The sequence below is a fragment of the Aulonocara stuartgranti genome (assembly GCF_965226115.1).
Source record: "Aulonocara stuartgranti genome assembly, chromosome: 5".
Classification (NCBI taxonomy): Eukaryota; Metazoa; Chordata; class Actinopteri; order Cichliformes; family Cichlidae; genus Aulonocara; species Aulonocara stuartgranti.
In genome coordinates, this window is record NC_138943.1 from 15888419 (window position 1) to 15915004 (window position 26586).

At 38.9% G+C, this 26586-nt stretch overlaps 1 protein-coding gene across 1 annotated transcript in view; it reads right to left on the minus strand.

The window, feature by feature from the left end:
- Positions 1 to 780: 780 nt before the first annotated feature.
- Positions 781 to 26586, minus strand: part of uba7 (ubiquitin-like modifier activating enzyme 7) — a 33295-nt gene continuing 7489 nt past the window's right edge. The window contains exons 17-24 of the mRNA XM_082532533.1: positions 24314 to 24388; positions 23537 to 23738; positions 23359 to 23447; positions 21385 to 21477; positions 19718 to 19909; positions 3851 to 3952; positions 2617 to 2699; positions 781 to 1653 (exon numbers count right to left, since the gene is read on the minus strand). Coding sequence (XP_082388659.1) covers positions 1521 to 1653; positions 2617 to 2699; positions 3851 to 3952; positions 19718 to 19909; positions 21385 to 21477; positions 23359 to 23447; positions 23537 to 23738; positions 24314 to 24388 — 969 coding nt within the window. The 3' untranslated portion in view covers positions 781 to 1520. The remainder of the gene's footprint in view (positions 1654 to 2616; positions 2700 to 3850; positions 3953 to 19717; positions 19910 to 21384; positions 21478 to 23358; positions 23448 to 23536; positions 23739 to 24313; positions 24389 to 26586) is intronic.

A 26586-nucleotide genomic window follows, 5' to 3' on the forward strand; every position in this document is an offset into this window, starting at 1 on the left:
GTCCTCCACTTGTCCAATTTCCTTTGAAGCCCACACTGCACATCTTGCAGAGATATACCACATTTCAGCTAATTTCTCTTCAGGAATCTCCAAAAGGTGATTCTGTTCATCTGGACGTAGCGATTTCAGTGGGAGAAACATTTTGTCACTCATCCAAGTGACTTAGATGAGTGACGAAATGTTTCTCCCACTGAAATCGCTATGTCCAGATGAACAGAATCAACTTTTGAGTTACTTACCTGGATGACTGAGAATGCATCAAGACGCTCTTCAGGAATCTGCTTGCTGGGGCAAAATTTCATTAATGTCAAATGAATGATTGTTGGCATTGTTTCATAGATTCAAAAAACACCAAAATGTTTTTTGTGTTTGCAACAATCTGCTAGTATCTAAAGTGCCTAAAGATACAATTGAAATTGTTTCTTTGCTAAGTTGTCAGTTATATGTAGGCACTACACTAGTTTATCCATTGAGTTAGGTGCCTTTTTACGCTGAAATAGGTCATATATTAGTGTAATGTGGATTAAAACAGTCAAGGACAAAATTAAAAATGAGTTAAAGGCATCCAATGTCCAATTAAAAACTCTTCAGAAAGCCTGAAGAACTATTACTCAAGGCAACTTTGAAAATTTGGAGAACATCTGGCTCCTCGGAAACAATATATATAAAGAAATGCGAGGTGGCTCAAGAGACTTGCACAGTACTGGATGCACAATACCAGCAGAGAAAGAACATTTTAAATGATGGGGAACTGAAGTCTGTTCATGAAATACACAGAAATAACTTGTTCCTCAAAGAGGCATTTTATTGTTCCAACTGAATGTAATCGCAAATTGCATCATCATGCAAATTACAAGGTAAAGTTGAAGACATATATTAAGTAGTTGCAGAGAAAATTACAGAGCTGATTCACTTTATATAAATCAAATTCAGACAAGAGCATCAAGAGCGTGCTAATAATGTCAGCCTGTTAATGCGAGGGTGTGGAGTGAAACATTGAGGCTGCAGAAAGGGGCGGGGAATGTACAGAAGCATGCTGAGGACAGATGAAATCCTGCTAAATGACTTTGGCTTCTCCACTCTGAACATATGGCAGTATATCTTCCGTATCCATAAACACTGTGCACAGCATGACCTTAACTTAAGCCAAATTACCAACACTGGCCCAGTAGTGCGAGATCTATCATGTATGTCTTTGCAACTTCACAACTTCTCAAAACTTTAGGTAAAAGAGTGCAGTTTGCCAAGATTCCTCATTTTCCGTAAAATGATTTATAAATCGATATATCAGTGTTTTTTAAACATAGATCATTAACACAACAAAGAATGCAGTCTAACAAAAATCATGCCATTTCAATAATTTAAAAACACGAGGAATAAAAACGTAGAAGAAAATCATTCAAATATCAAGCTCGGGTAATAAAATCTGTTCATTTTTAAATGTTAGATCCTGAGAAGTCCCCTTGTTACACAGCAGCAGATCCATGAAACTCATATTTACTGAAACTGTGCTGATGGTATCACAAGTAAAGGTATCTGATCGTTGGGACTGACTCGCAGTCCTCGTCTTCAGAAAATGACGGGATTAATTCCAGCATCTTCTTATGTGGAGGGATGTCTTCCTTTGTTACCTCCTTCACTACATCAGACACCCTGCAAAAAAAAAAAAAAAATAAATCATAAGCTATTCTAAATAATAATGTGGAAATCAAAGTTTGTGTTGAACAACTACATATTCTCACTATTAATCAGGTGCTCCTACTAATACCTCTTTTGTAGTATATATCTCCACATGGCTTTACATTGCATGAAAAATCTTAAACATAACTAATAACTAGCAGATAGAAGAAAATTAACCCCAATAACAAATGCATTGTCCAAGTTTTTATGTTCCCTTTTCACTGGTCCAAGCTCTGGACAGGGTGACTGCACAGGAAGTGAATACTCCAGAGGACATTTATCTTGTATGGTCTGCTGTCCACATGGCCCGCAGTCTGCACCTCTCTCTCCCTGTGGGTTAACCTAATCATAACAACAACACCAGCTCCCCAGAGACTTGAGCTTCCAGTACTCACAATATTATTTTGGCAGACGGGACTAATAATCGAATGTTTCAGTTTACCCAGTGAGCCATTGCCTATAAAGTTTGGAGGTGAAAAGTGATTTATTACATTTCCCTCCTACTCTCTTCAAGGAATCGAAAAATCCTGCAGGGTCTTTATTTAACTGATAAGGAGAGTTTGCAGCACGAGTCATCTGATTTATTTCAAACACCCTGGAGCTAATGAAACATGCCTTTAATTTGCTGCAGCATTGAATGGGTCAAATACCATAGCTTCTTCTAAAACGCAGAAAAAGAATGTCACGCTCATTTTATTCTTTAACGTCTTTCCTCAACAAACAGAAGGAAACCCGAGGAGGAGTTTCAGTCATCTGTGTTTAGTGATGCGTGTTAGTGTGTCAACATGCTCTCTCCTCACCGGCTAGGAGGAAACACCTCATTAGCCTCTAAACAAACAGGAGACTGTTGCTTATTGTGACTGTTTATATGTGCAGCAAAGGTCACATAAAGGTAGTGATGGGCAGTTTGTACTGTATCTGTGTTTTAAGACATACCTCTTCTTCAGCCTCTCTTTGTGTCCATTGAATAAGACAGAATTCCCATAGAAAAGACTGCAGACATTCAAGTTGCACTTTTCCTGCACAAAGACAAATAGTCAAGATTAAATCTGTAGTACAGTATAATAAGCACAATAAGCCATGACAGTAAACACAGATAGAGTGCACGCAGTAACAAAGACTGATGTCCTTCTGCAAGGACACCAGTCTGCAGAGCTGTAAGTCTGCAGCAGTTCAGAAAACTCCACAAGCAAACTAAGGAAACCCAGTGGTTAAAAGGTTAAAAGAAACAACTGGAGCACTGAGAAGACGTGCCAATTTATTTTCCCTTTGCTTCCTCAGAAAAAATAAATTCAACACCATCAATAAACCAAATGTCTGTTCAGAGCAAGATTGCAAGCACCTAACAAATAGGCTGGGTGTGCTGTGCTCAGATGTTCTGGTTGAAACAAACATATCTCATACGTATGATGAAGACAGTGACTCAGAGATCAAATGTACAGTGTAGAAAAGTAATAAAGATCGCACTAAAAACAGGAAGAGTTACAATGGGATGTTAAGGATGGGTTTTCCATCACTGCATTCTAGGATACGACATTCAGGTCAACAGTCAGCTGTACCACTCTATCTGGGATGGAAGTGACATCCTGAAATTAAACGGCTTGCCATTCCTCACAGTAGAGGACTGAATTCAGTATCATGTGCTGCTCTTGTCTTTTGTTACTGGTGATAAGATGGACAACCCAGACCGTGGTTAAAGTGCAACAGTGTCAAAGTTGCCTTCAACCAAAGCACAGCTCTAATCTGAACTGCTGAGAGGACTTAAAAGGTACAAAAACTGTGACAAAAACAGTGCAGAAACAGGAAAATGCAAACAGTTATGACAAGCTTTTCAGTTAAACTGTTCACTGCATGAATTTGTAGATCTTATTTTCAAAAGTATTGTTTTAGTAATAAAAGGAGCAATTACCTGTTTACTTATCAAAGCCAGTCTTTAACCCACTACAAATTTCAACAGTAAGAAGATTTTTATTCTCTAATGCTTATTCACTGTAATTTTAATTTCTCTGAGAGGGTAAGTGTAAAATAGCAAGTCAGGTTATACTGGATATATAATGGATGTTGTGTAGAGGGGTGGAAAGGTTAATTTAAAAAAAATCATGCGTGTACTCAGCAGCACCCGCTGTGAAGAAAGTGTGTTTCCTTGCTGAAAGAAATAAGAAGGCCATACCCTGATACACTGGAACAGATCCTCCAAGGTCATTTCCTGCTGACCACTTCTTCTGCCCTCAACGAGGAAGTCATCCCACAGGCTGAATTTCTTTCCTGCAACCTGATGATAGACATATTACATACAGCAACACTCACACGGACAAAGATGACAGACAAAGTACTGCTTGCTGTGAGGGATGTGCAGAAAATGGTTAAGTCCATAACAAGAGTCCTGCATGCTCAAAGACAGAGAGACTGCATTTTTCATTGGTAGAGCAGCTGAGAACAATCAGCACTCTAGAACCGGCCACACTAAGGTCAAGAAGCTTCTTCCTCATATACGATGAAGGGCACTTTTCTCAAGTTACATCTTTGAAACTTCACAGTTTATGATCTGCACCAGTAGAATCTACATTCATCCATGTGATGTTGTGTGTTTGCATCTTTATAAAAGTAAAAAAATAAATCTAAAAAATCTGTGTGAATATAAATGTGTTGCAAGAGAAACAACATGGGAATTTCTCCACAGACTGCCAGATTGTACTTCACTTTGTTGACATTTTAAATCTGAGGGACTATTTTCTTTCTCAATTTCCTGAAGTTTTTGAGTCTAAGTATAAAGACATCCATTGTTTGAACTCTTCTTATTTCCACTGTAACGACCGTACCTTAAGGATATTCAAGGTATATTTGCACAATTTGATCGGCAACCTTTCCAAATGTCCTTAAATGGCCACATTAAGGTTGAGTTAATTGGCACTTAAGACAATAAACTAAAACAAATTGGAATTTTAATAGTTTTGCTGGTATTATATCATTATATTGAGCAGTGGCCAAAGTGAAATGATTGATCTGATTTTAATTTTACAGCCTACAATACAACAGAGGCCAAAAACAAAAGGCACTGCCTTCAAACCCCTCGCTTTCTCATGGGATCAGATTGTAAATTAAGTTATTTATAAGGTCAATAGGATTAATCTTTGACTTTGCACATTGAGACAGATTAATTAAACCCTTGTAAGCATAAACAATGCATTTGCCACTGGACCTATTGTTCATCACTTGGCGCTATATGCGTACCCTAAACATGATAATCCACATATGCAAGATCTAAGGGAAAAAAAACATCACTTGGTGGAAATGGATCAGAAATCCTCACGTGCAGAAATTAAGTCTAAACATGTCACGTAGTCAGTCGACTCTGCTCACATACAGACGCTGTCTGCTAGGAGAAGTTGTGAAGATCAAAAGTTGGCTCGAGCTGAGAATACCAAAACTCTGGCTGAACCTGGGTCCAATTATCTCTGCTTCAGCAGCCAAGGGGAACTTTTTGACTAGCCCTTACAACTCCCACCACTTATGAGGTTTGAGGCTATGGAGACACACTCGAGACATACTTTTACCCAAGTCTCACTGGACGTGATGTCGATGTCCTTTGTCCCAGTTTTCAGACAAAGCACACTTTTGTAAATGGACTAATAGTTAAATACTTTTCTACTCTATTTGAGCAGTTAAAATGCTTTCTTGCATTTCGTTTGCAAGATGTGCATCATAAGGGTGGACATGTCAGCTTATGTTAACGTGTGACTAGCATCAATTGTTAGTACAATCCTAAACTATCCACGGAAAGAACAAGAACTAGAACCTGAACACATCTAAAAAAAGAGGATTCTTTTATGACCTTGCACATGCAACATCACTGTTGGACTGTAAAGTAGATCGTGTGTTTTCAGTGTACCTATGCTTTTGTGTGCAGTTGCTCTTTATACACAATGCAAAGCAGGCATGCAGTCTATTTTCATTCCCACTCCTCCTTTCCTCTCTCGCAAGTCTGTCACCCAACTCTGGGGGGGAACTAAAAGCCAATCAGCTACCATGGTGACGTCAACTATTCACAGTACAACAGGAGTGAAAAAATAAACGAGAATGCTGGAAACTAACAGGCCGCTGGAAACAATTACAAACGGTTTCCCACAAGCACAAATGCAGTATCTTTCTGTCATGGAACTTCCGCAATAAAAACAAAAATGCCCCCACAAAACAGTTCTTTCTGGGGAACCAAACGAAATGTGGATCAGAAAGTAATTGTTTTTGTCTTAAACTGAACTGCCAGACTGGGGACACTGTTAAGAGACTTTTAGCTGCACTTCTGAAGTGGTTATAATTAAACTGCATGCACTTATAGTGGATAGTGTATATACTATAAAAGCTGGGAAAGGTCGTCTTGAGGTTAGAGTTTAGAATTACTGTCTGACAGCCCTCCTGTTATGTTGAGAATAGTGCAAATGACAAATTCCTCCCAAGTGTTGCTTGGCGGTTTATCACAGCTGCACATATTCAGTTGAGACTTGTAGTTGAGTATCAGGTTGTCGAACCTCAAAAACCACTTTATTAAGGATTCAATACTGGCTATAAGTGTGCTCTTAGGTTTACTGCTGTGTGTCTATTGTTGTATGTGGTACAAATTAAGCTGTTGTGTACAGTCTAACTTCAGAAGATGAGAATGAAGCAAATAGCTATTTTATCAGCCTGAGGGACATAAATTCAAATTGATGAAAATATGGTGAAAATACAGTATATAATTTTTTTTCATCTGCTCTATAGTCTTTTTATTATAAAGAGCTTCAAACCTCCCCATAAAACTTGAAAGAAGCATTTTTTCCAGAACAAAACCAGACTTGCTTCATGTGTAATATTTCTGGCTCTGATCTGTCCTCCCCCTGCTTTTCATTCTCACTCTACAGAGCCCTTCAAACAGTCTGTGAGGGTTTTTTTGGTTTAATGAAATGAAGCTTTTCTCAAATACTCCGTGTTTGTGACTTCTCCATAATTAACTACAATGCATGATGTAAATTCTCTCTCCGTGCGCATTCAGATATGAAGTTCCCCAACATCTGACATTAACAGCCAAACGTGCAGGCTGCTTCCTCTTGTTGACAGGAAGCCCAGTGATCCCCCCTTCTCTTCCTGACAGACAGTATTTTATCTATGTGAAAACAGGCCACATACAGTGCCAAAATCATACACACACTGAACGTGGGATTAAAAAACACACACACAATATATAAATCCTCACCCCTTAATAATATTAAATGTAATCAGCTGATTCCATAAGATATAAATGTGTATTATCACATAAACATAGGTGAGTACTGACATCAATATGGCCTACAGACAAAAATGACCTTTTAGCAATACATGTAAGCAAGTGGGAAATTAAAAGCCATCTCAAAGTGAATGGGAGCTACTTTTCTGTGCGTACACTTTACAGACTGACATGAAAAGGTCAGAAGGACCTGGCTCACGAAGTGTTATTTCAAGTGAGTCAGCACAGTATTAGACTCTTTAAAAAGGACAAAAAAATACAAAAGTAGACCAAGATTGCCAAAATCTGACCCAACAATCAAAGGCTTAATATCACTAAACAAAAATGAGAGTTTTCTTTTTCTATTTTGTTTGCTTGTTTTCTAGATTACATGTTTTGGTTTTAGTCACTGTTAACAGGGCTGTTAACAACATATGACATGATACACAATACAGTCTTTTGTGATAACATATGCAATTGATTGATGGAGCCCAAAAATAGATGCCTCCATCTACAGATATGAGAGCAGGAGTGCAGTCTGAGGAAGTTTAGCTCATGAACCTGATAAGGAGGTAAAATGAATCCCAATCTAACTGAAGCCCATTTTTGCTGGTTATTGTGAACAGAACCAAGCATTTGAAGAAATATCATAATGTGTTGTTCATAATGTATATTTCAATCTTGCCCTTTGAGACAATGAGCACTTTCGGAGACAGGAAGCGACCAGAGACCAGTATGAAAACTTTGATAAGCCCTCCTACTTTCAGCCTGCACAAGAACCACTTCTGCACAGGCACGCTCCTGTCTCAGCTTCACTTGCTGGCAAGAATCCCAACAGTGGAAATATTTTTACAACCCATTGAGGCTTGAGGCCTGTTTCTTCAAAGGCATCTATTTTCCTTTAGAAGCCCTCAAAGAGAGCTTTAGAGGAGGCAGATGGAGGATCTGTGTGGTCTCTTTAGATCACATTTTCATCTTGATCTCTTTAAGCTTCTTGTAGCTTTCCTTTTACAGACATTCTGGTAGCATTTCAATAAGATCCAATGTTCTAGATACATTCTTAAATGAACCTGAAGGTCAAATTGCTCTCCACTGCTGATGATTACTGAATGTGATATTGACTGCAGTTTAAGCATATATTTGTTTTTTTGTTTTTGTCAAGGGTGATTTGTGACAAAAGGATAGCAAGAAGGGTGAAGGGTAAGGTTTACAAGATGGTATTGAGGTCTTCTATGATGTATGGTCTGGAGAGGTGGAGGTGAAGATGCTAAGACTTTTATTGGAATTGAATTAGAAATCATAGGATATAGGGATAGCTCAGGCTAAGCAGTTTGGAAAAAGCCTAAAGGGGCAAAACTGAGATGGTTTGGGCATGTGCAGAGGAGGGATAGTGGATATGTTGGACAAAAGATGTTGAAGATGGAGTTGCCAGGCAGGAAGGAAAGAGGAAGATTTCAGAGAAGGTTTATAGATGCAGTGAAGGAAGCAATATAGAGGTTTAGTGTAACATAGGAGGATGCTAGGGATAAAATCTGCTGTGTCCTTAGCTAAAGGGACCAGCTGAAATAAGAAGATTTCAGCTATATGAAATTCATAATAACCATTATTTAGCCATAATGGCACCGGTTCTGACACAAACGGTAGTAACCAGACTGAAAAGCAGCACACATTTCGGTGCTTTATTTCGGTGATTTTTTCCCTGAGATGTCATACACTTTGGATTCTAGCCAATCATTTTACCTTTGCAAGCGTAGTAGGCGGGCCCAGGTACTTACGTTCTTTTAGAGCAGAGCTACAGATTAAAAATGCCCAAGGCGAAGTGGTCAAAAGTCTGGCTGTACTTCACAGCAAAAGATGCAAACTCAGCAGCCTGCAACAAGTGCTTTAAGGTGATACTGTCCAAAAGAGGTAACACCTCGAATCTGATGAAACACCTGGTGACGTATAGCATTTTGTTAAAAGCCGAGAAATGCGCCGTATTTGATAGCTTGCTGCGAGACCTCACACATCTACTGTGGGTGTGGTGCCTGTTATCGGACGTGGAATTAGCAACATCCCCCAAAAATCCGAAAAGGAGAGTCCTGGTCCCTAGCCCTGCCAGTGTAGCAGAAATGATGACGGATGATGATGATGGCAGCAGCAGCCGTTCTTCTCTGCATGAGTAGCTTCATGTTGTTCGTGTGTAATTTACGTTGAGTAGGCTAACCACGTTATTACATTAATGCACGTAAGGTGAACTAGCAAACGCCGTCGTAGTTACATGCGGCTGTCTTCTTGTTTGATGGCAGATACTCCCTTCATCCTGGCCAAAAAGGCTAAAATGACCCAAGAAAAAGTGGAAAACAGTTAAACATGAGAGGTTTTTGGACAAAGTTTGAGTTTTTTCCATTGTTTAAGCACTGCTTCCAGCCAAGAGTGATGCCATAAATCCCCTATAGCTGCAGAAAAGGCTAACATTGTTACCTTTTTTACAAAAAAACAGCTAAACATGAGAGGTTTTTGGACAAAGTGTGTGTTCTCCATTCTTTAAGCACCGGTTCGAGCACCGGTTTGAGCACCATTTAAGCACCAGCACCGTTTCAAAAGTACCGGTTTGGTACTGGTATCGGATAAAACCTAAACGATACCCATCCCTAGTCATATCATAGGTCTTTTCTGGTAGACTGGAAGTTAAATTTTAAGATTAGGTAAAATGCATTTTCTTGAAAATGTAAAAATCATTCAGTGATGCTAGCTAACACCCAGCGCTACATGCGGGGCTTTGGTGTTAGCTCAGATATATATACTGGTAAATTTACCAGAACAATCCTGACTGTAATAATATAGCAATTTTCTTAAATGTCATATATTGAACAATATAAATATTAATATCATATCAATATATAGTATTTTATTAAAGATCAACTAATATCCAATGTGTTGCTTCATAAACTGTCTCTTGACATGATGATGATCATTCAGACTTCCTTTTCTTATCTCTACATTGTTGTTGTTTGCTCTGCAGCACTTTTTTCTAGACTTTACGGTTTTATAGTGGCCTACTTTGATGATGCTTGAAAATTTTCGCTGACCGTTAAAATACATATCGTATCAAACTAAGAATGTGCACAAACTAAACAAACGGCACTAAATTACTAAATACAAATGCTCAATTGAACTGTCAAATGTACAAATACATGGGACTGTAGTATTTTTTATAAAATATCTGTATACGCCATATAGATGTTGATGCTCACTATAGAAAGTTTCAACGAGATTGGTCCATTCATCCAGGATGAGACACAAACATAAATACAAACATACAGTCATTATTGTATGACCAGTGAGACTTAAAATAGTGAAAATAGGCAGCATCTTTCAGTAGGTTATTCTTATAGCACAAAACCAAATGACCAAATGACTGAAATGACACATGACCAATCATATAATAACATTAAAAACTAAAAACTCAGTTGTAAAGTGGAAATTCTTCCACTAAGGCTTGTTTATACAATGTTTCTATGAAACCAGAAAACCAATCTCCCAGTTAACATCGTTTTGGTGACACTGAGTCCTTCGGTCCATTTTAGCATTTAAGACTGAAAGATAAGCCTTTGGTGTGCTATCTAATCAAGGCCAAACAGTCCATGATCACTGTAATGCCACATGGTTCCAGATTTAGTGTAAACTGAAAGAGTAACTTTAAAAAAATGTTACATCAGGAACAGTTTTGTTTGTTTTCCTGTTTTCCTTAGTGGGACAACAGTACTGTTATGTAAAATATGCCCTTTGTTCGATTGGAAGTGTCATCTGCTACTTGACCACTATTGATCACCACTCTTCTTTAGGCTGCAGTGAAGAAGCAGATGGCTGGGACCTCCAACTGTTCTATCCAACCCTCTGCAATTATCATACCCCAGAGAGAAGACAAGGATGCCAGCCTGATGCAATTCCCATGCAATTTTTTTAAAGCTCCATTAGTATTAAAGATCCTTTTTATTTTAAATTTAGGTCCCTTTTTGACAGCTAACTTGTGAGGTACAAATGGTGAAGGCGGTGAAGGCAGAGCGGGGGTAGGAGCAGCGATCAGACTCTTCTCAGGAGAGTGCAGAGTTTGACACACAGACTAAAAGCAGTGAGAAGCTTTGAAAAGGCTTCCATTGACGTGTAAAACAGCAAACAGAATCTCAATGTGACTGTCTTTCAATGAGAAGATAACAGCACTCCACCTGACTGAAAATGACCTGGGGCAGAAGCACTAAGTCAATAAAACCCTTACAAATGGGCCACTGACGTGCTGGAGCCTGTACACACACTCAAACACCAGATGTTTGATGGATTCCCACTTATAAAGCAATGGATTATAATTAAAATGCCTTACAGGGATGCATCTGATTGTGAGACATGCATTTGCATTATAATTTTCTTCCATTTGGAATAAGTGCAAATTTCTTTCTGCACATTTCAGTTTTGCCATTTCTTGATGGCTTGCACTTAATACTGCATTACCTACTATGAACATACAGGCACAGACACATGTATGAACGTACTCTGTGAATAATATGGTAACTAACACGATGTTTACTATTGGTATGAGGCATGTAATGGGACACAGCTCTCTGCAAATCACAGGGATCAGTTCAATAACAGCATACAGCCCTGGGCTCTGTGATCAACATGCCCTTTGTTGCTACATATTTATTTGTAACATTGATCTGAGCTTTAGAAATCAAAGGTCATGCTCTTTGGTTACATGATGTGATGCTGTATGTAATGATGCAACGTTTTCATGTATTGGCTACTGGAACAAGGTATTGATATTTATAGATCAATATGACATTCAGCTCTTGATGACATTAAATCAGCGTCTCCCTCTTATCCGATGTTGGAATTGAACCCACGGCACCAGTAATTTCCTTTTAGAATATTGGTAATTTGCTCAATCCTGTAAGCCCCACTGGCTCCAATATCACATGCAATGTCCTTTGAGTCTTAATCCTAATTCTTCTCAAACTGTCAGGTGTTTGTCATGTATGTTTTTAAATCAAATGCTGGATGAATTTCCTAATTTTTGGTATAGACATTTACTCCTTTGTAGTATGAATTATAACCATTTTGGTAATCCCCGACCAACTGGAAGACTAGGCCATTACACAGCCTCTTTCATCTATTTTAGTTAGCTTTCAACTGAGTAATCATGATCTGAATCAATCAGACACTTCTTATTTTCATTAGTAGGTAGTACGTGATATCATTAGTAGGTGAAAATTTGGAAAACCACTTATGTGCCACCTGTGACCTTACTATAACATTTTGTTTATGACGTAATAAGAGGGAATGGCTTAGTAATAAGTACTCAAGACATGCTGTCTGACCATGTTAGAATTCAGATGTGTTTATAGTCGTTCTGAATGGCTACACTGGAAGATGCATGAAAAAGTGGGTTTAAATGTCAAATCACTGGTTTCAAAATGTTACAGATAATGGGCCATGCAGACACCCACTACTTACGTGGGAAACGTGGGATATGGTCTCATTCAGTGTTATCTAAGTTAAACTTAGCTTTTTCTTGAGGTTTCTTGTGTTTAATTAAGGTAAAGAAAGAAAAAGAAGGATGTGAATTGATGAGTAAATTTTAAAAACTCACAACCTCATGAAAAGTGTAGAAACCTGCACTCATCTTGAGTCATTTCCAACCAGTATTGGTGCTTTAAAGAGTTTCCAACAGAAGTTGGAACATGGGAAAAATGAATTACCAAGAAGTATGGGAGAAAGGGATTAAGACAAATACTGTAATATTTTTCTGTTTTCATGATGGATCTTTGTATAAAATAATTTGTGAGAATATATATTAATATTGCTCAAACGTATAAATGAAAACAGTGGGGCGCCTCAGGGATCGATTTTCAGGCTGCTACTTTTTAACATTTACACTCACGTGAAGTTTTCCAGTTTTCAGAGGACTCAATAGGTGTAGAATCACTTTTAGCAGCACAAGCAACTGTTTTCTATATGACTTTATCGGTCTCACACATTTCGTTGAAGGAATATTAACCCACTCATCTTTACAACATTACTTCAGTTCTTTGAGGTTTGCAGGCATTCATTTATAGATGGCTTTCATGACCCAGTTTCAGCCAAGCTTTAGCTGTCAGACAGATGGTCTCAGATTTGACTCTAGAGCACTTTGTTATATAGAGGAGTTCATGGTTGACTCAATGACAGCAAGGTGCCCACATCCTGTGGCTGCAACACAACCCCAAATCATCACACCTCCACCACCGTGCTTGACATTTGGTATGAGGTGTTTGTGCTGATATGCTGTGTTTGGTTCTTGCCAAACATGGGACTGTGCATTATGACCAAGCATATCCACTTTGGTCGTGTCTATCAAAAGTACATTGTTCCAGATGTCTTGGAGTTTGTTCAGATGCAACTTTGCAAACCTTAGTCGTAATGCCATGTTCTTTTAAGAGAGAAGATGCTTTCTTCTGGCAACCCTTCCAAACAAACCATACTGTTTTCATCTTCTTCTAGTTGCACTGTTGTGAAATATAAAAATGACCAAGTGAGGCCTGTAAAGTCTGATATTTAGGTCTTGGTTTTTTTCTTGATGTTTTTTTTGCAGTTTTTCTGAGCATTGCTGCTAAATTACGTCCTTTTCTCTCTCTGAGTGATGCAGAGAAACTGATACACGTTCATACGCTTTCAAATCTGGTATGCTTTTATATCTAGTATGCCTGATTACTCTAATGGTATTTGATCTCTCTATATCAAACAATGTATTGTATACAATACAATGTATTCTAGTATCTGCTATTCAGAACTTGGCAGCCAAACTGCTTACTAGGACCCGAAAAAGAAAGCACATTACACCGTAGTAGTCTTTAAACTGGCTGCCTGTCAGTTTCCATATTTAAAATAATCTTACTTGTTTTAAAAGAACTTCGTGATCTTACCCCAGTATATAAGTCTCACTGTGCATTACCCAATGTAGCCCCTCAGGTCCTCCAGCATGAATCTGCTGATAGTTCTGACATGCAGGACACAAAATGCTTGTAGAGGCAGCTTGACAGATCATCAAATTGTTGATGGGCTAACACAGAGAGACAGACAAGCACCCATTCTCAAAATCACGCCCAATTTAGAATCTCTAGTTAACCTAACTCATGCATGTTTTGGAACAAGAGCACCTGGACAGAACCCACTAAAGCACAGGGAGAACACGTAAAATCCACACAGAGAGCCCCAAGCCTGGATTTGAACCCAGAAACTTGTTTTATTAAACTGTGTTATGTCTAATTAACAGCTTATCACTCATATGTGAAGCACTTTAAACTGCAGCAACATCCTTGAAAGGTGCTTCATAAATAAAGCTATGACTAATTTAATTGATTGTACAATTGTGTTGAAAAGTAAATCTTTCCTGTTTATTAATAAAATAATTTCATCTATAAATTCGAGTCTGAAATAGTTCAAAAGTAGAAATGAATGTAGGTATAAACAGCTAAAGTTCTTTCATCCTAAAATGATTGTATCATCTTCAAATATCTGCAAAAATCGCAAGAAGACAATTCTATGCCCCATTTCACGTAGAAAGTCATGCATTCTGTCCTCTACATTTGCAATTTAAAATCCAAAACAATTTAATATTTGCACAGAAGAGTTTGAGTGGACAATGAGCAATTCACAACCTTTTCAAAGATTCTGAGTTTTTGAAATCCTACAGGAAAGGTGGAGATCAAGGCCAGTGACGCAGCAGTTTCGACACACACTTGAACACAATTAGTTGAATTGCAGCTGGCATATTGCCCCTGTATTAAAAATGTATGGAAGAGAAAAATACTACTGAGGATAATTTAGCTAGATCGAGCACTGGTGGCTTATCAGTTTGAATAAATGGAGTTTTGTGAGTTTTGAGATGTATCGCACACTGTGCTAAATAAAAGATCTGGGTAGCGACTTTTATTGCCTCCTACGGTCTGTGTTTAACAATGTTCTGGATCTGCTATATCCAGTCTGATCTGATCTGCGTCTGTTGCTACATAAATAAACAACCAGTGCAAAGACACAATATCGTTGTTGATGACACAAAAAGGGAAAGAGAAGATAGATGGGGAACTAACGCACAACAATAACAGTACAATGCAGTAGAGAAAACATCTGACTTAACAGCATTCTACCAAAACAATACTGCCTCCAAATAAACCGTGGAAAACAACAGAAGGCACAAGCCGCATATGTTGATCACAGATTACTCATTATCCCACAAGCACTATTCATGTCTGGGTCTTGAGTTACAAACTGCACAATGGCCTCTGCACTCCTCTGGGAATCCAGAAGGCCTTGGATCATATTCACCCCATTTCTTTACTGGCACAGTCCAAGGAGACCAACACATATTTAACCACATGTGAGGCAAATCTCCTCCTTTGTTGTTCTTGTTCTGTCTTTAAGCCATTCCCTGTTATTTGTGTGACAGATGTGTGACCTTCAATTACGCTCAAATCACAAATCAGTTGGCCGTGGGTTTTCTTTTCTACATTAAAAAAAAATAAAAAAAATAAACAGACACAATGTCTACTCAGCAAATTTAAACAGTCTTCCTTTTTTCAGATTTTTAAATCCAAACAAAGAAGTAAGTTGTGACTAAAAGGTTTATTAGAAACAGAGACTGGAGCAGATGGACATAAAATCCTTGCCTCCTCCTGATTCTCTGCCGACAGCAAGATTACATAGAGTTCTTTGGGAAATCTGGTTTCAATGCACTGCTTCCTGTGAAGGCAGGAAATAACCATCATTTCTGCAGGTAATTAACAAAGAAGCGGTGTGACCATTGACCGACGAGCGCCTCCAGAGTCTTGCCTCCAACTCTGCTAATTCAATTAGAGACTGAAAGGGCAAAGTGGGGAAGTGGGGCACCGAGGAAGCGTGAAAGGGCACAAAGTTAGGAGTAGAGTGTGGAGGATGTGTGCACAGGCATGTAAGACGGAGTATTTCCATGGAACACAACTACCAGGCATCCTAGCAGACAAGTAAAGACAGCGTACTCTGATAGAGCGTTGGCAAGGTGCTACAGGGGTTGAAGATTGAGATATTTAACACACAGCTGAAACATGTCCTCCTCTGCCTGCCTCAGGTGATGTTTCTCTGCATTTTAGTGAGGCTGCAGCTCAGTTACAGCGGCACTCATCAATCTTTGCTGCTCTTGAAATGTCCTTTAATGACTTAGTACCAGAAAATCTCAGAAAATGAGTCCAACTAGAAACAAAGAGTACATAGTTTTAATTAGATTTTTTTTTTGTCCCTAGGAAGCAGAATTACTATCACTACTGATTATTCAAATATACTTACTATGTTTGATATGTTTACAAACAATGCATTGGACAACATGATTTTTTTTAAAGTTTTGTTCAAGTAAATCTGTTTTGGCCTCACCAACTATTAAGGGAAGTACTGATCTCTTAATGCTCCACTTGCGAGGCACTGAGTTGGTAGAGTACAGCCAGTTAATCACTGTTGGTTTTTTTGGCCCCTAAAACTCTCCCCACTGTAACCTTGAAGGTGAAACGTAAAGGTGGCTTTGGTTTGTAAAATAAAAAAAAAAAACAGGCCCTGCATGTTTGAAAATAGTCTGCAGCTGCAGCTGACTGTTCTGTGTGAAGGGCACAGAGAGGACATTGTTGCTGCGGCCTTAAACTTGCAGCTGAGGTAGTCACAGAGCTGATTCAACATTTGACTGAATGAGAGAGCTGGCATGGATTATACTATATGGGACAACTGTCGCTCAGTTGGTGGAAAGGGTTGTGTGAGTATTTGCCCTTCAATCCCTGGCTCCTCTGTGTGCCAAGTGTCCTTGGGTGGAGGACTGAACCTAAAGTGGGACCTTTTTAGTGAGCAACTCTGCCATTTTTGTGGAACTGCAAACATTTTGTGTTTACCAGGCATGTTCACTGCCAGCTTTAGGACCAGAACACAGATGGAAAAACTCATATTTTTTACAGTATAAAAAACATGTTTCTGCTTCTCTAAAAAGAGACTACTTTGGTTGCAAAAATGTCTCCTTGTATGGAAGTCTTTGTGAAAACTACCTTGCTGCTGCTCATCATGTCTGGTTTAAAAAAAATGTCAATACATTTTGTCGATGCACAAAATGCTTGGCTCGAGGTTTCACAGTGGGACTTATGGGACTAATGGTTGGCTATGTGCACCTTTTAATTACAGTCAGCAGTCTATGGCTGTATTATATTATGATCCTTTAGTAAAAGAGGTTTTAGGAACTTGTTACTCTAGGTCTGCCTTTGATGTCTGGGCCTTGTCTCCCCAACTGAAAAACATAACATAGGGAGGAATGCTACGCAAAAGAGTGTTGAGCAGACAAGGACAAACCTCTTGTTTACATATCTCTACCTCTATACAGAGCACAGCAGCAGGGAAATACCAGGACATTTTCATATTTCGCCAAACAGCTGCAAGAAATCCTGGAAAATTATTAAGACAATGGGGGCATTGGGAGTCATTTATTTTAGTTTAAGAGCTAAGTTAAAGGGTTATTTAGTGACAGCTGTGTATGACCACATTAAAAACACATTTTCCATAAGCACTTAGGCGATCAGAACTGTGGCACTACAGGTAAAGTTATGATGACTGCCCAGAATCTAGCAATGGAGTAATGTCATTAACCTCACTTTGGAACAACACTGGGTGGCCCACCTGCACAACCAGCAAGATGTGACTGTTGTTACTTGATATTAATGAACTGAGACTGATCTCATAAGGGGAGAGGTCTTAGCCATTGCAAAAGTAAACTGAGACCTTAATACTGCATGTCTGATCAGTGATTTTTAACAGCTGCATGCCTGCAGTTGCTTCAAAGGCTGTCTCCCAAAAACTCTAATCTTAGATTAGAGAGATAAGAGAATATAAAAGAAATGGCTTTGCCTTCTGTGTCGTTGTCTAATTTATAATATCTAAAATCATTTATATGTACACCATTTATGTATATTTCCACACTAATTTATTTCAGCACATGAATGCGTTAATGAAGGATTGCAGGACTCAGAAATCTTATGTTATGTGATCTCTTTAACTAGTCACATAATATCTACACCACATTCATGCATAGGGGATGTTTACAGGGAATCAATTTGTTAAAAAATATCTATATATCAACAAAGGAATAGACACCCTGGACCTTTGACCCCGGGTGATTAAGTTAGTCTCATACTGGATATCTGAGGCCAAAATCTGTGTCAATATTTAGGTTAAATTATTATTGGCTTTTTAAGGATCCCTTAAAAAGGTTAATAAAAACTTTGCCAATTACAATCTCATAAATAAAATTATCTCATTTATTTCCACTAGTCAAAATATATGTTGTTGCTGATATACTCATGATAATGACATGTGCACATTCAAACTATTTTTACAATAAATAGACGGATGAGAAACTAGAATTGATGCCATATTGAAAGAGTAAATACAAACAAATAAAGAGAGACTATCAATTACAAAGCTTGGTATAAATTATGAATTTAAAGTAATCACAAAAACCAAAATGTTTTCTTTGGCACTATGTCCCACATTATATGGCTGAAGGTTTGGCAGCTAACCCTCATTCTCTGTTTCTCATATAATTGCATGTGTGTTCCTGATATATGAATGTCTTCCGGTATTACTTTAGGATTTATCTTTAACTCTAAAAATGCTGTTCTGGCTGTGGGTGTCCTGTCTCCTTTGGGTCCTCTGTTGAATAAACAAAAGCTTAAAACCCAGAGCCTCAACCCATGAAGAAAGAGCCTGCGTCTGAAAAATTTAATGTCTGCCCATCTGTCCAATTCAGTACTTGAATACTTGAATAAACCTTCTGGCTGGGATAATGTCAGCTACTCTGTCACTGTGACTGATTATTTTAATGACTGACTCTATCCAGTGTCCCGTGCTGCTTTGGAAATGTTAATACATCTAAGAAAATTTCAGAAGGCATGAAAAAATAGAAAAGTATATGCAAACATCAACAAATTTACAGGCAACAACTGTAAGAACGGAGAGAGGAAGAAGGCACGTCTGGAACCTCCAAACCTCCAAAAGTCACAACTGCTTCTGTCATCATGACAGCGTTTTATGCAGAGGCTGAATTTTCCCCTGTAACCAAAGCTGAAACCAGACCCACAATGTCTCAGAGTACCCTCAAGCCCCACAGGACACAGTTACCCCAACTACTGACCCTGTCAGAGGTTTAGTGCCCTGAGTGGGAAAGCTGGAGCATTCCAGTCTAGTATTTGATTACCTCCAGAGATGACCTACAGTGAGATGTAAGAGTGCTGTAAAATTAATTGGCATGATATTCTCTCAAACCTGACCTTAAATGTGTCTAGCATGTGGTACTGAGCCCAGAAGGACACTGGCTTCAGGGAATAGGGTTGCTTTGAATTCACTTAATTTGTCCAAACATGCATGGATCTGTTTTATGTCTTGCCTGCACTGAAATATGCTAAGGATTATACTGAGCTAGTTAAAGAATGGGCTTACAGTATATTCAAGATACTGAGGGCCAAAAGTGGGTTTTTACTCTGAGAGCACTCATTCATGGCTTAATGCTTTCCACTAAAAAAGGAAGGACATGAATCTACAAAGAACCCACCAGATTTATCCTCAAAATAGACAGGTTTAAATTATGAAAGTACGTTACACAGTAAGGGTCTGTCAGACTTTATGAAGTGCCTTACTCAGGTCCTATATGTGACTGAAAGCTTTATTGATCTCTTCCCTAAAACCACTATAACTAAAATAAAGCTGTGGTCATATGGAGCTGTTACTCACTTCAAACTGCTGAGGCCGGCTCGGCTGGGACATGACAAAGTACTGGACGGCCAGGTTGATGTAAGCCGTGCGGTAAGAGCTGATCTTTTGGTGACCCTGAACCAGCTTATACAGCTCCAGGCACATGAGGCCTGCCACCGCGGCTGTCGTGGTGGCTATGGCAGGGATGATCCTTCCGGCAATGCGCTTACTCTGCAAAGGTGACAGTGGAACGTTCAGTTTCACATCGCAGTGTCATGTAGTGGCAAGAAAATATTTCAGTTATCTTCAGTCACTTTCAGTACAATCCTAACGTGATCCAACAAATATAAACTCGTGTTTTACAACATTTCACTGGTAGAAAGAAACTTAATTTGTTTACTCTGTTAGTTCTGAAGTACTAGAAGTTGTCTTTTATTTTAGTTACAGGTATGTTTACAAGTAATTTCATGGCTTATCAGTCAATTAAGACCTGTCCCCTTGTTACGTATGGACATATAAATCAGATATAACATCTGAAGTTGATTCAAAGTGCTGAATTTGTATTTTATAGCTTTTCACTTCAACGTTAATATGAGGCACTTTATTGCATTATTGTTGGGTCTTTACCTTACAATATAAAGCGCCTTGAGGCTACTGTTGTTGTGATTTGGCGTTGTATAAATAAAATTGAATTGAATAGAAAGAAAAATATACCAATCACAAATTTTAAAGGAAAACGTTATAATGTACAAGGTTGTACAAGAAACCAGATTAAACTTTGCCAGAAAATATCTAAAAGAACCTGCACAGTTCTAAAAAAAAAAAACATGGACATAAAGATGAACTTGTTCCAGAGTGATGGGAGGGCAAAAGTATAGAGAAGGAGAGAAACAGCTCATGATTCAGAGCATGCCACCTTATCTGTCACACATGATGGAGGCTAGGTTATTTCATGGGTAGGGATGGATGCCAGTGGATCCGGGCCACTATTGATGATTAATGATGTGACTGCTGACAGAAGCAGCAGGATGATTTCTGAAATGTACTGGTCTTTACTCTCTGCTCAGATTTAGTCACATTTTTCCAGAACTGAGTGGACAAAGCAACAAAAATTGTGTCTTGGTCCAACAAAACATGGACCTAGCTGTATATACATACATATATACAATATACTGATGATGTTGCATGATGAGTATTTTTACCTTTGACAGTTACAAATATATTAGAGTCTAGCCCTCATGTGGTCTTGCATTACTGATATACTGTATGTTTATTATGTACTGGTTAAATTGTGACTAAAGGAGAAGTTATTTCCAAAGAAGACGCAAAATGTGGAAATGTCTGATTACACAAGGCAAACTCTGTTTTGTCCCCCATCTCCTAGGGGTAACTCCCCCCCCATCCATGTTCATGTCTTGGCTGTGTATGTCACTGTGGCAGCTGGTACAAGGCCTGGCTCAGGTGTCACCTCCCAGGCGACAGGTAAAGTGCCGTGATTAGTTCTGCTCTGTGAACAATAGGTGAGGGGTCTGTTTTTGTGGCTTTAGGGCAGGTGTGTGCAGCACCTAGGAAAAACATGACCTACAGGGAGGGGGAGCAGTCGGCAGGTCTGTTTTGTCTCATTCGCCCCTCGGCTCAGCTTCATCTCTTAGATCTTTGTCCATATTTTTCTTTTCTTTTTACTATGTATACATACAATTACTGACCTTGTGACGATCAGCTGCAGGGATGTCATAGTTTTCTGCTCTCAGGTTAGATGCAGCAACAATGTAGTCCATGTGGAAATTGCTGTCATCATCCTGTATGAGTAGGAACATTAAATATTTTTTAATTAAGATATAACACTATGAAGCTTAATACCCATGAACAGCAATTACATATAATGACAAAAAACAGAAGGGCAGCTTAACAGTATTAACAACATTATAAATTGCTAGTGGGACAGTTCAAAGCCACGTCCACGTCCAGTGACATACTCAGTGATGTCATTCTCTGTGCCCTCTTTGAGCTTTGCCTGCTTTGTTGTTATGTCGCTTCAGTCACTCTGATATATGACTTAGTACCCTGTCAGAAAGCAGTGGAAATCAGATTCCTGTTGTGATCGACGTGGCCAGTGAGGTCATGCCTCTGCTAGTGCGGCTCTACAAAAGCTAGGAGGTGACTGTCACTCCAGGTTTGCTTTAGGGGTTGTGAGGAAGCTCCAAGCTGGCAACCTGATGCCTTTGAAACCCTCCTACACACATTCCATCTATCCACAGCCTGACCAGGGCACAGAGGGATAAAGATGAAGAGAAGTGGGTTTGGGAGTCTTGTTCTTATTCAAGACAACATTTGATATTTAGCTGACTTACCTCATGCACCTTCATTAGAGCCTCTCTTGGTTGATTGCATGTGTTATCAGAATCTCATTTAAAGTCATTTACCTTCTCTAAATTCTTTTAATAACAATCTCTATCACTCAGCAGCGGCATCTTGACCTGCTTTTACCTTTTGTTGAGCAACAGTATCTTATTCATGGGGTAATATGGTACAGCTACTTTGTGGGCAGAGTTTATTGTAAACTCGTTTAGAAAAGACTTTGTTATGCCCAGTGTCCAGATGTTGGCTATTACATTTATTACAGGATCCAGTCCTGTCCAACAGGACATGTCAGATGCTGAGGAAAAAAGTTCCAGTAGGGAGGAATAATTGAACAAATATAATGGCGCTATAAGGAAATGGCTCATTTACTGCAAAAAATTTTTATGCTTACAACTGTTAATTTTTATTTAAACAGATTTTGAGTTAATAGTTACACTAAGTCTTGGAGGATATAGATTTATAGTTGATTTAGAGCCTGTTCTTTTTTTTCCATTTATTTTATCATTTATTAATTAAGCTACTAACTGGAGTCAAAACTTGAAACTGGACCCAAGATGTTCTACTTTGTTTTTCAAGTTGGCCAATGCGCAGCAACACCAATGTTTGCTTAATTTTTTAACTTATCATGCATTTGTAGTTAAAGCTAAACTATTGAAATTATTTTTACCTGGCATTCAAAAGTTTACAAGTACAGAAAGACGAGAGGAAATGGAGAAAACAAATGGAACAAAGTGTATGGCTGGCATCTTAAACCATGAGGTTGCCTCATTTGAATGTGTTTTGTGGCCATGTTTCCCAGAGGATATCAAGGAAGAATATAGAGTGTTAGGGATACTGTCACTGGGAAAGTGCTGTCCTATTAAGAAAATCGCTTTACTCCAAGGTGTGACTGACTTTTAGGAAATACATTGGAAGGAAACGATTGCTTAGGGAACTGGGGATTATATCTAGTCTACACTCCTAAATAACTTTCTAGATTAGATGAACTTTTATGAATATTTACAATGCCAGCCAAGTGCAAAACGTAACTTAATGTCTAGAGTGACAATGTTTTATTAAGGGAAGTCTGCCTTCAGGAGTCTGTGTATGCTGTTTGACAGTCCGCAAACCAGTTCTCACATAAAAGTACACATTTTATATCTGAGTTGTCTGACTCAATAATCATTATATTGCTACAATTTTTGAAAGCAGGAGGGACAGTTTAAAAATATATAACTCTACCCTGCTAAAACCACTGTTGAATCAGCTCAGATCAAGATGTCACTATCTGCAGCTTCTCTGAAGTCTGAGGCAGAGGTGTCATTGTCCTATTGCCCTACCTTCTCAAAGTCGATAGGGTACATCTGAGCTGAGCTCTTCAGAGAGGGCGAGGCCAACTTTCCATTCAACTCCTCAAGTCTGACCTTTTCTGTGGCAGAGAAAGAGAAAAATATGTAAAGATAAGACGTGCTGGAAGAAAGCGAGTTGGTAACAATAAAAAAAATTGAACTAACTGACCCGCATCATCGCATTCACGTGTTTTCTCCTCCTCCATCTCCTTGTCAGTAACATGAATCTTCACGGAGGACTTGGGAGTGAAAGCTGGCACACGGACATTTTCTAAGATTCCTCTGATGGAGGTCAAGTCCCTTGTCCCTTTGATCCCATAGATTTGCCCATACAGATTAGCTCCAGCCATCACGTACTCAATATGAGTAGTCTACAACACAACAATCACATAGTCTTGATGAAGAAGAAAATATAATGTTTTGGAAAATACATTTAACATTCTAGTTAAACACGGTCTATTACAGAAGCACTGCCATCATGGTGAAACTGTGGAAAGCAACGTATTATAAAAGGAGAATAGAGTCAGAACAATGTTAAAGTAATACCAATTACTTCCCTTAATGGAATATATAGCTGCAATAATTTCTCCAGTGTTCCCAAAAATGCGCATCTATATTGTGCATAGAGTGGCAGTAACTTCTACTTAGCAAACAAGCACAGTACAGTTTCATTATTTCACTTCTCTGCAATGCTGCTTTCAATTCACTGATAAGGAGAATAACATGAATTGAATGTGTCTAGAAAGCAGATTATTATCTCTCTTTTATTGCCCGTGTGTACCTGAGATAAGACTCAATTATATGGTCAGAGTGAGGAAGAGCCATTATCAGACAAGATAAAGAAGGAATGTGAGTGGTTATCAGTATACTGTGGTATGTTTTCTCATTACCATCTACTATGTATATGATTGCTACTGGATGAAGAACTGGACCAGACACTACTCACAATGCTAGGATCAAACGTCAGGGGGTGAGGGCATCTCTTGGATCCAGACCAGAACGGCAAGCCATGAGTGGTCTTCTAAACAGAGGCAGAAGAAAATCCCTTTATTGCAGCGAGTAACAGATGTAAAATCATTTCACTTTTATTCTTTAAAAACATTTATATAAATATAAGTGTAACTTGGTGAGTAAACCTATGACTGTCATGGTGAGATCTTTGCCTTACATATAATGAAGGTGACGCTATATTCCAAACAAAAACGCACAAGAAAACAGATTAGGTTTTACATTTTCAGCTTATATGATATTTAATGCATGACGACTCCAGTGCATTAGTGATTTACTGGATAAAGCCTGACAACTACTTTACTATTCTAACAAAGCAAGTCAACTACCTTCCTTTGGTGCAGTCACACTAATATTGTTATCAGCTGTGTGTTTACTACACAATTTGTATGTCTGATAAAGGAACAAAGGGACTTGAGAGCTTTGATGTTTCCAAATGGTCCATATGCCGAGAAAGAGAGAGTCTCCTACTGGTGGTGCCAGTTTTCACTGCAGGGGGGGCATTGTATAGCAGCCAAAAGGCACCAACAACATTGTCCTTTTCAGAAACAGGCATGTTGTTGGCCTTCTCTTCAGGGTCAGAGGGGGCCAAAACAGTGATTTGTCCTTAAAAAGAAGGATGACACTTTCATTTAAGACTTTTTGGGGCCTCCTAAGGTTCTTTGACCAATTGTTCTTTTTTCTTGTAGAGACTTAAGAATAAAGGTGACTTTAATAATGGAAATTTCTACTTGAAATCAACTTTGTTCTGGTTGTTAAGAAAAAGAGAGTTGAACCAAATAACTACATGGCCAAATTTATCAACAATTCAATTAATTGCTGTTAATTAAGCAGTTTAAGAGCTGAATATCATTTATCTCACTAATACAGCAAATTCTATGACAGGATACCTTTAAATCTCTTGTCATTTCATCTACACTCATTCAATAGTCATACATGTATACTGTCAGGTTATGTACCGATGAAGAGTGAGTTGTAAATTATTAAATAGTATTAAGCAGGGTTAGATCAGATGAGTGTAGAAACCCTTTTAAACATATAAATTGTGTGGTATAGAGAGATATGGTAGAAACTCAGTTTATTTTTCGCTATTTTGTTGTTATTTAGATAGTAAATGGTAAATGGCCTGCATTTATATAGCGCTTTTCTAGTCCCTAAGGACCCCAAAGCGCTTTACACTACATTCAGTCATCCACCCATTCACACACTGGTGATGGCAAACTACATTGTACATAGCTGCCCTGGGGCGCACTGACAGAGGCGAGGCTGCCAGATACTGGCACCACCGGGCCCTCTAACCACCATCAGGAGGCCCAAGGACACAACGACCAAGGCTGTCCGAGCCGGGGCTCGGACCGGCAACCTTCTGATTACAAGACGAACTGCCAACTCTAGAGCCACGATCGCCTTCAACTCTGGTCATGCACACTTATTTCAACTAAAATAAAACTGGTTTTTCCTTCTCACATAAATTCACCCCATCTCTTAGAGGAAAAATAAAATATAAATAAAAAATTGTATCAAAGCTTAAAGCACACACACACACACACACACATTCACACACTGGCAAGCTACATTGTAGCCACAGCTGCCCTGGGGCGCACTGACAGAGGCGAGGCTGCCGGACACTGGCGCCACCGGGCCCTCTGACCACCACCAGTAGGCAAACACGGGGTTAGTATTTTGCCCAAGGATATTTGGCATGCAGCCAGGAGGCAGCCTGGGATTGAACCACCGACCTTCTGATTAGTGGCTGACCTGCTCTGCCACCTCAGCTACAGTCAGTGGATTGACTGACTGCTTTGTTTAAAATAAAGCAGTCAGTCAATCCACTTCTCTCACCCGTCACTTCTTGTATTTTCTGCTTTTCCAACTTGAGATGCTGTGGCAACATAGAGCACAGTAGCCGTGCAGTCATCAGTGTTGCCCGTGTACCAGCTTTGGTCAGTTTAGCTTTTGACTTTTAACTGACATTAGCTTCCTTATCATAGTTCCCCCAGAAGGTCTGTGGTAAAAATTGACTTTCAACGAGAACAATAAAACTATAACTCTTTTTACGTAACTAGGACAAAGAGAAGTATGGAGGGGAAAAAAGAGAGAGAACCAAAGCCAAAACCACAAATGACGCAGAGTTTCTGTATCATGTGCTGTGATGATTAGACAAGAGAATATTTATATTTAATAATAAAAAAATGCCATACCAAAAGCTGC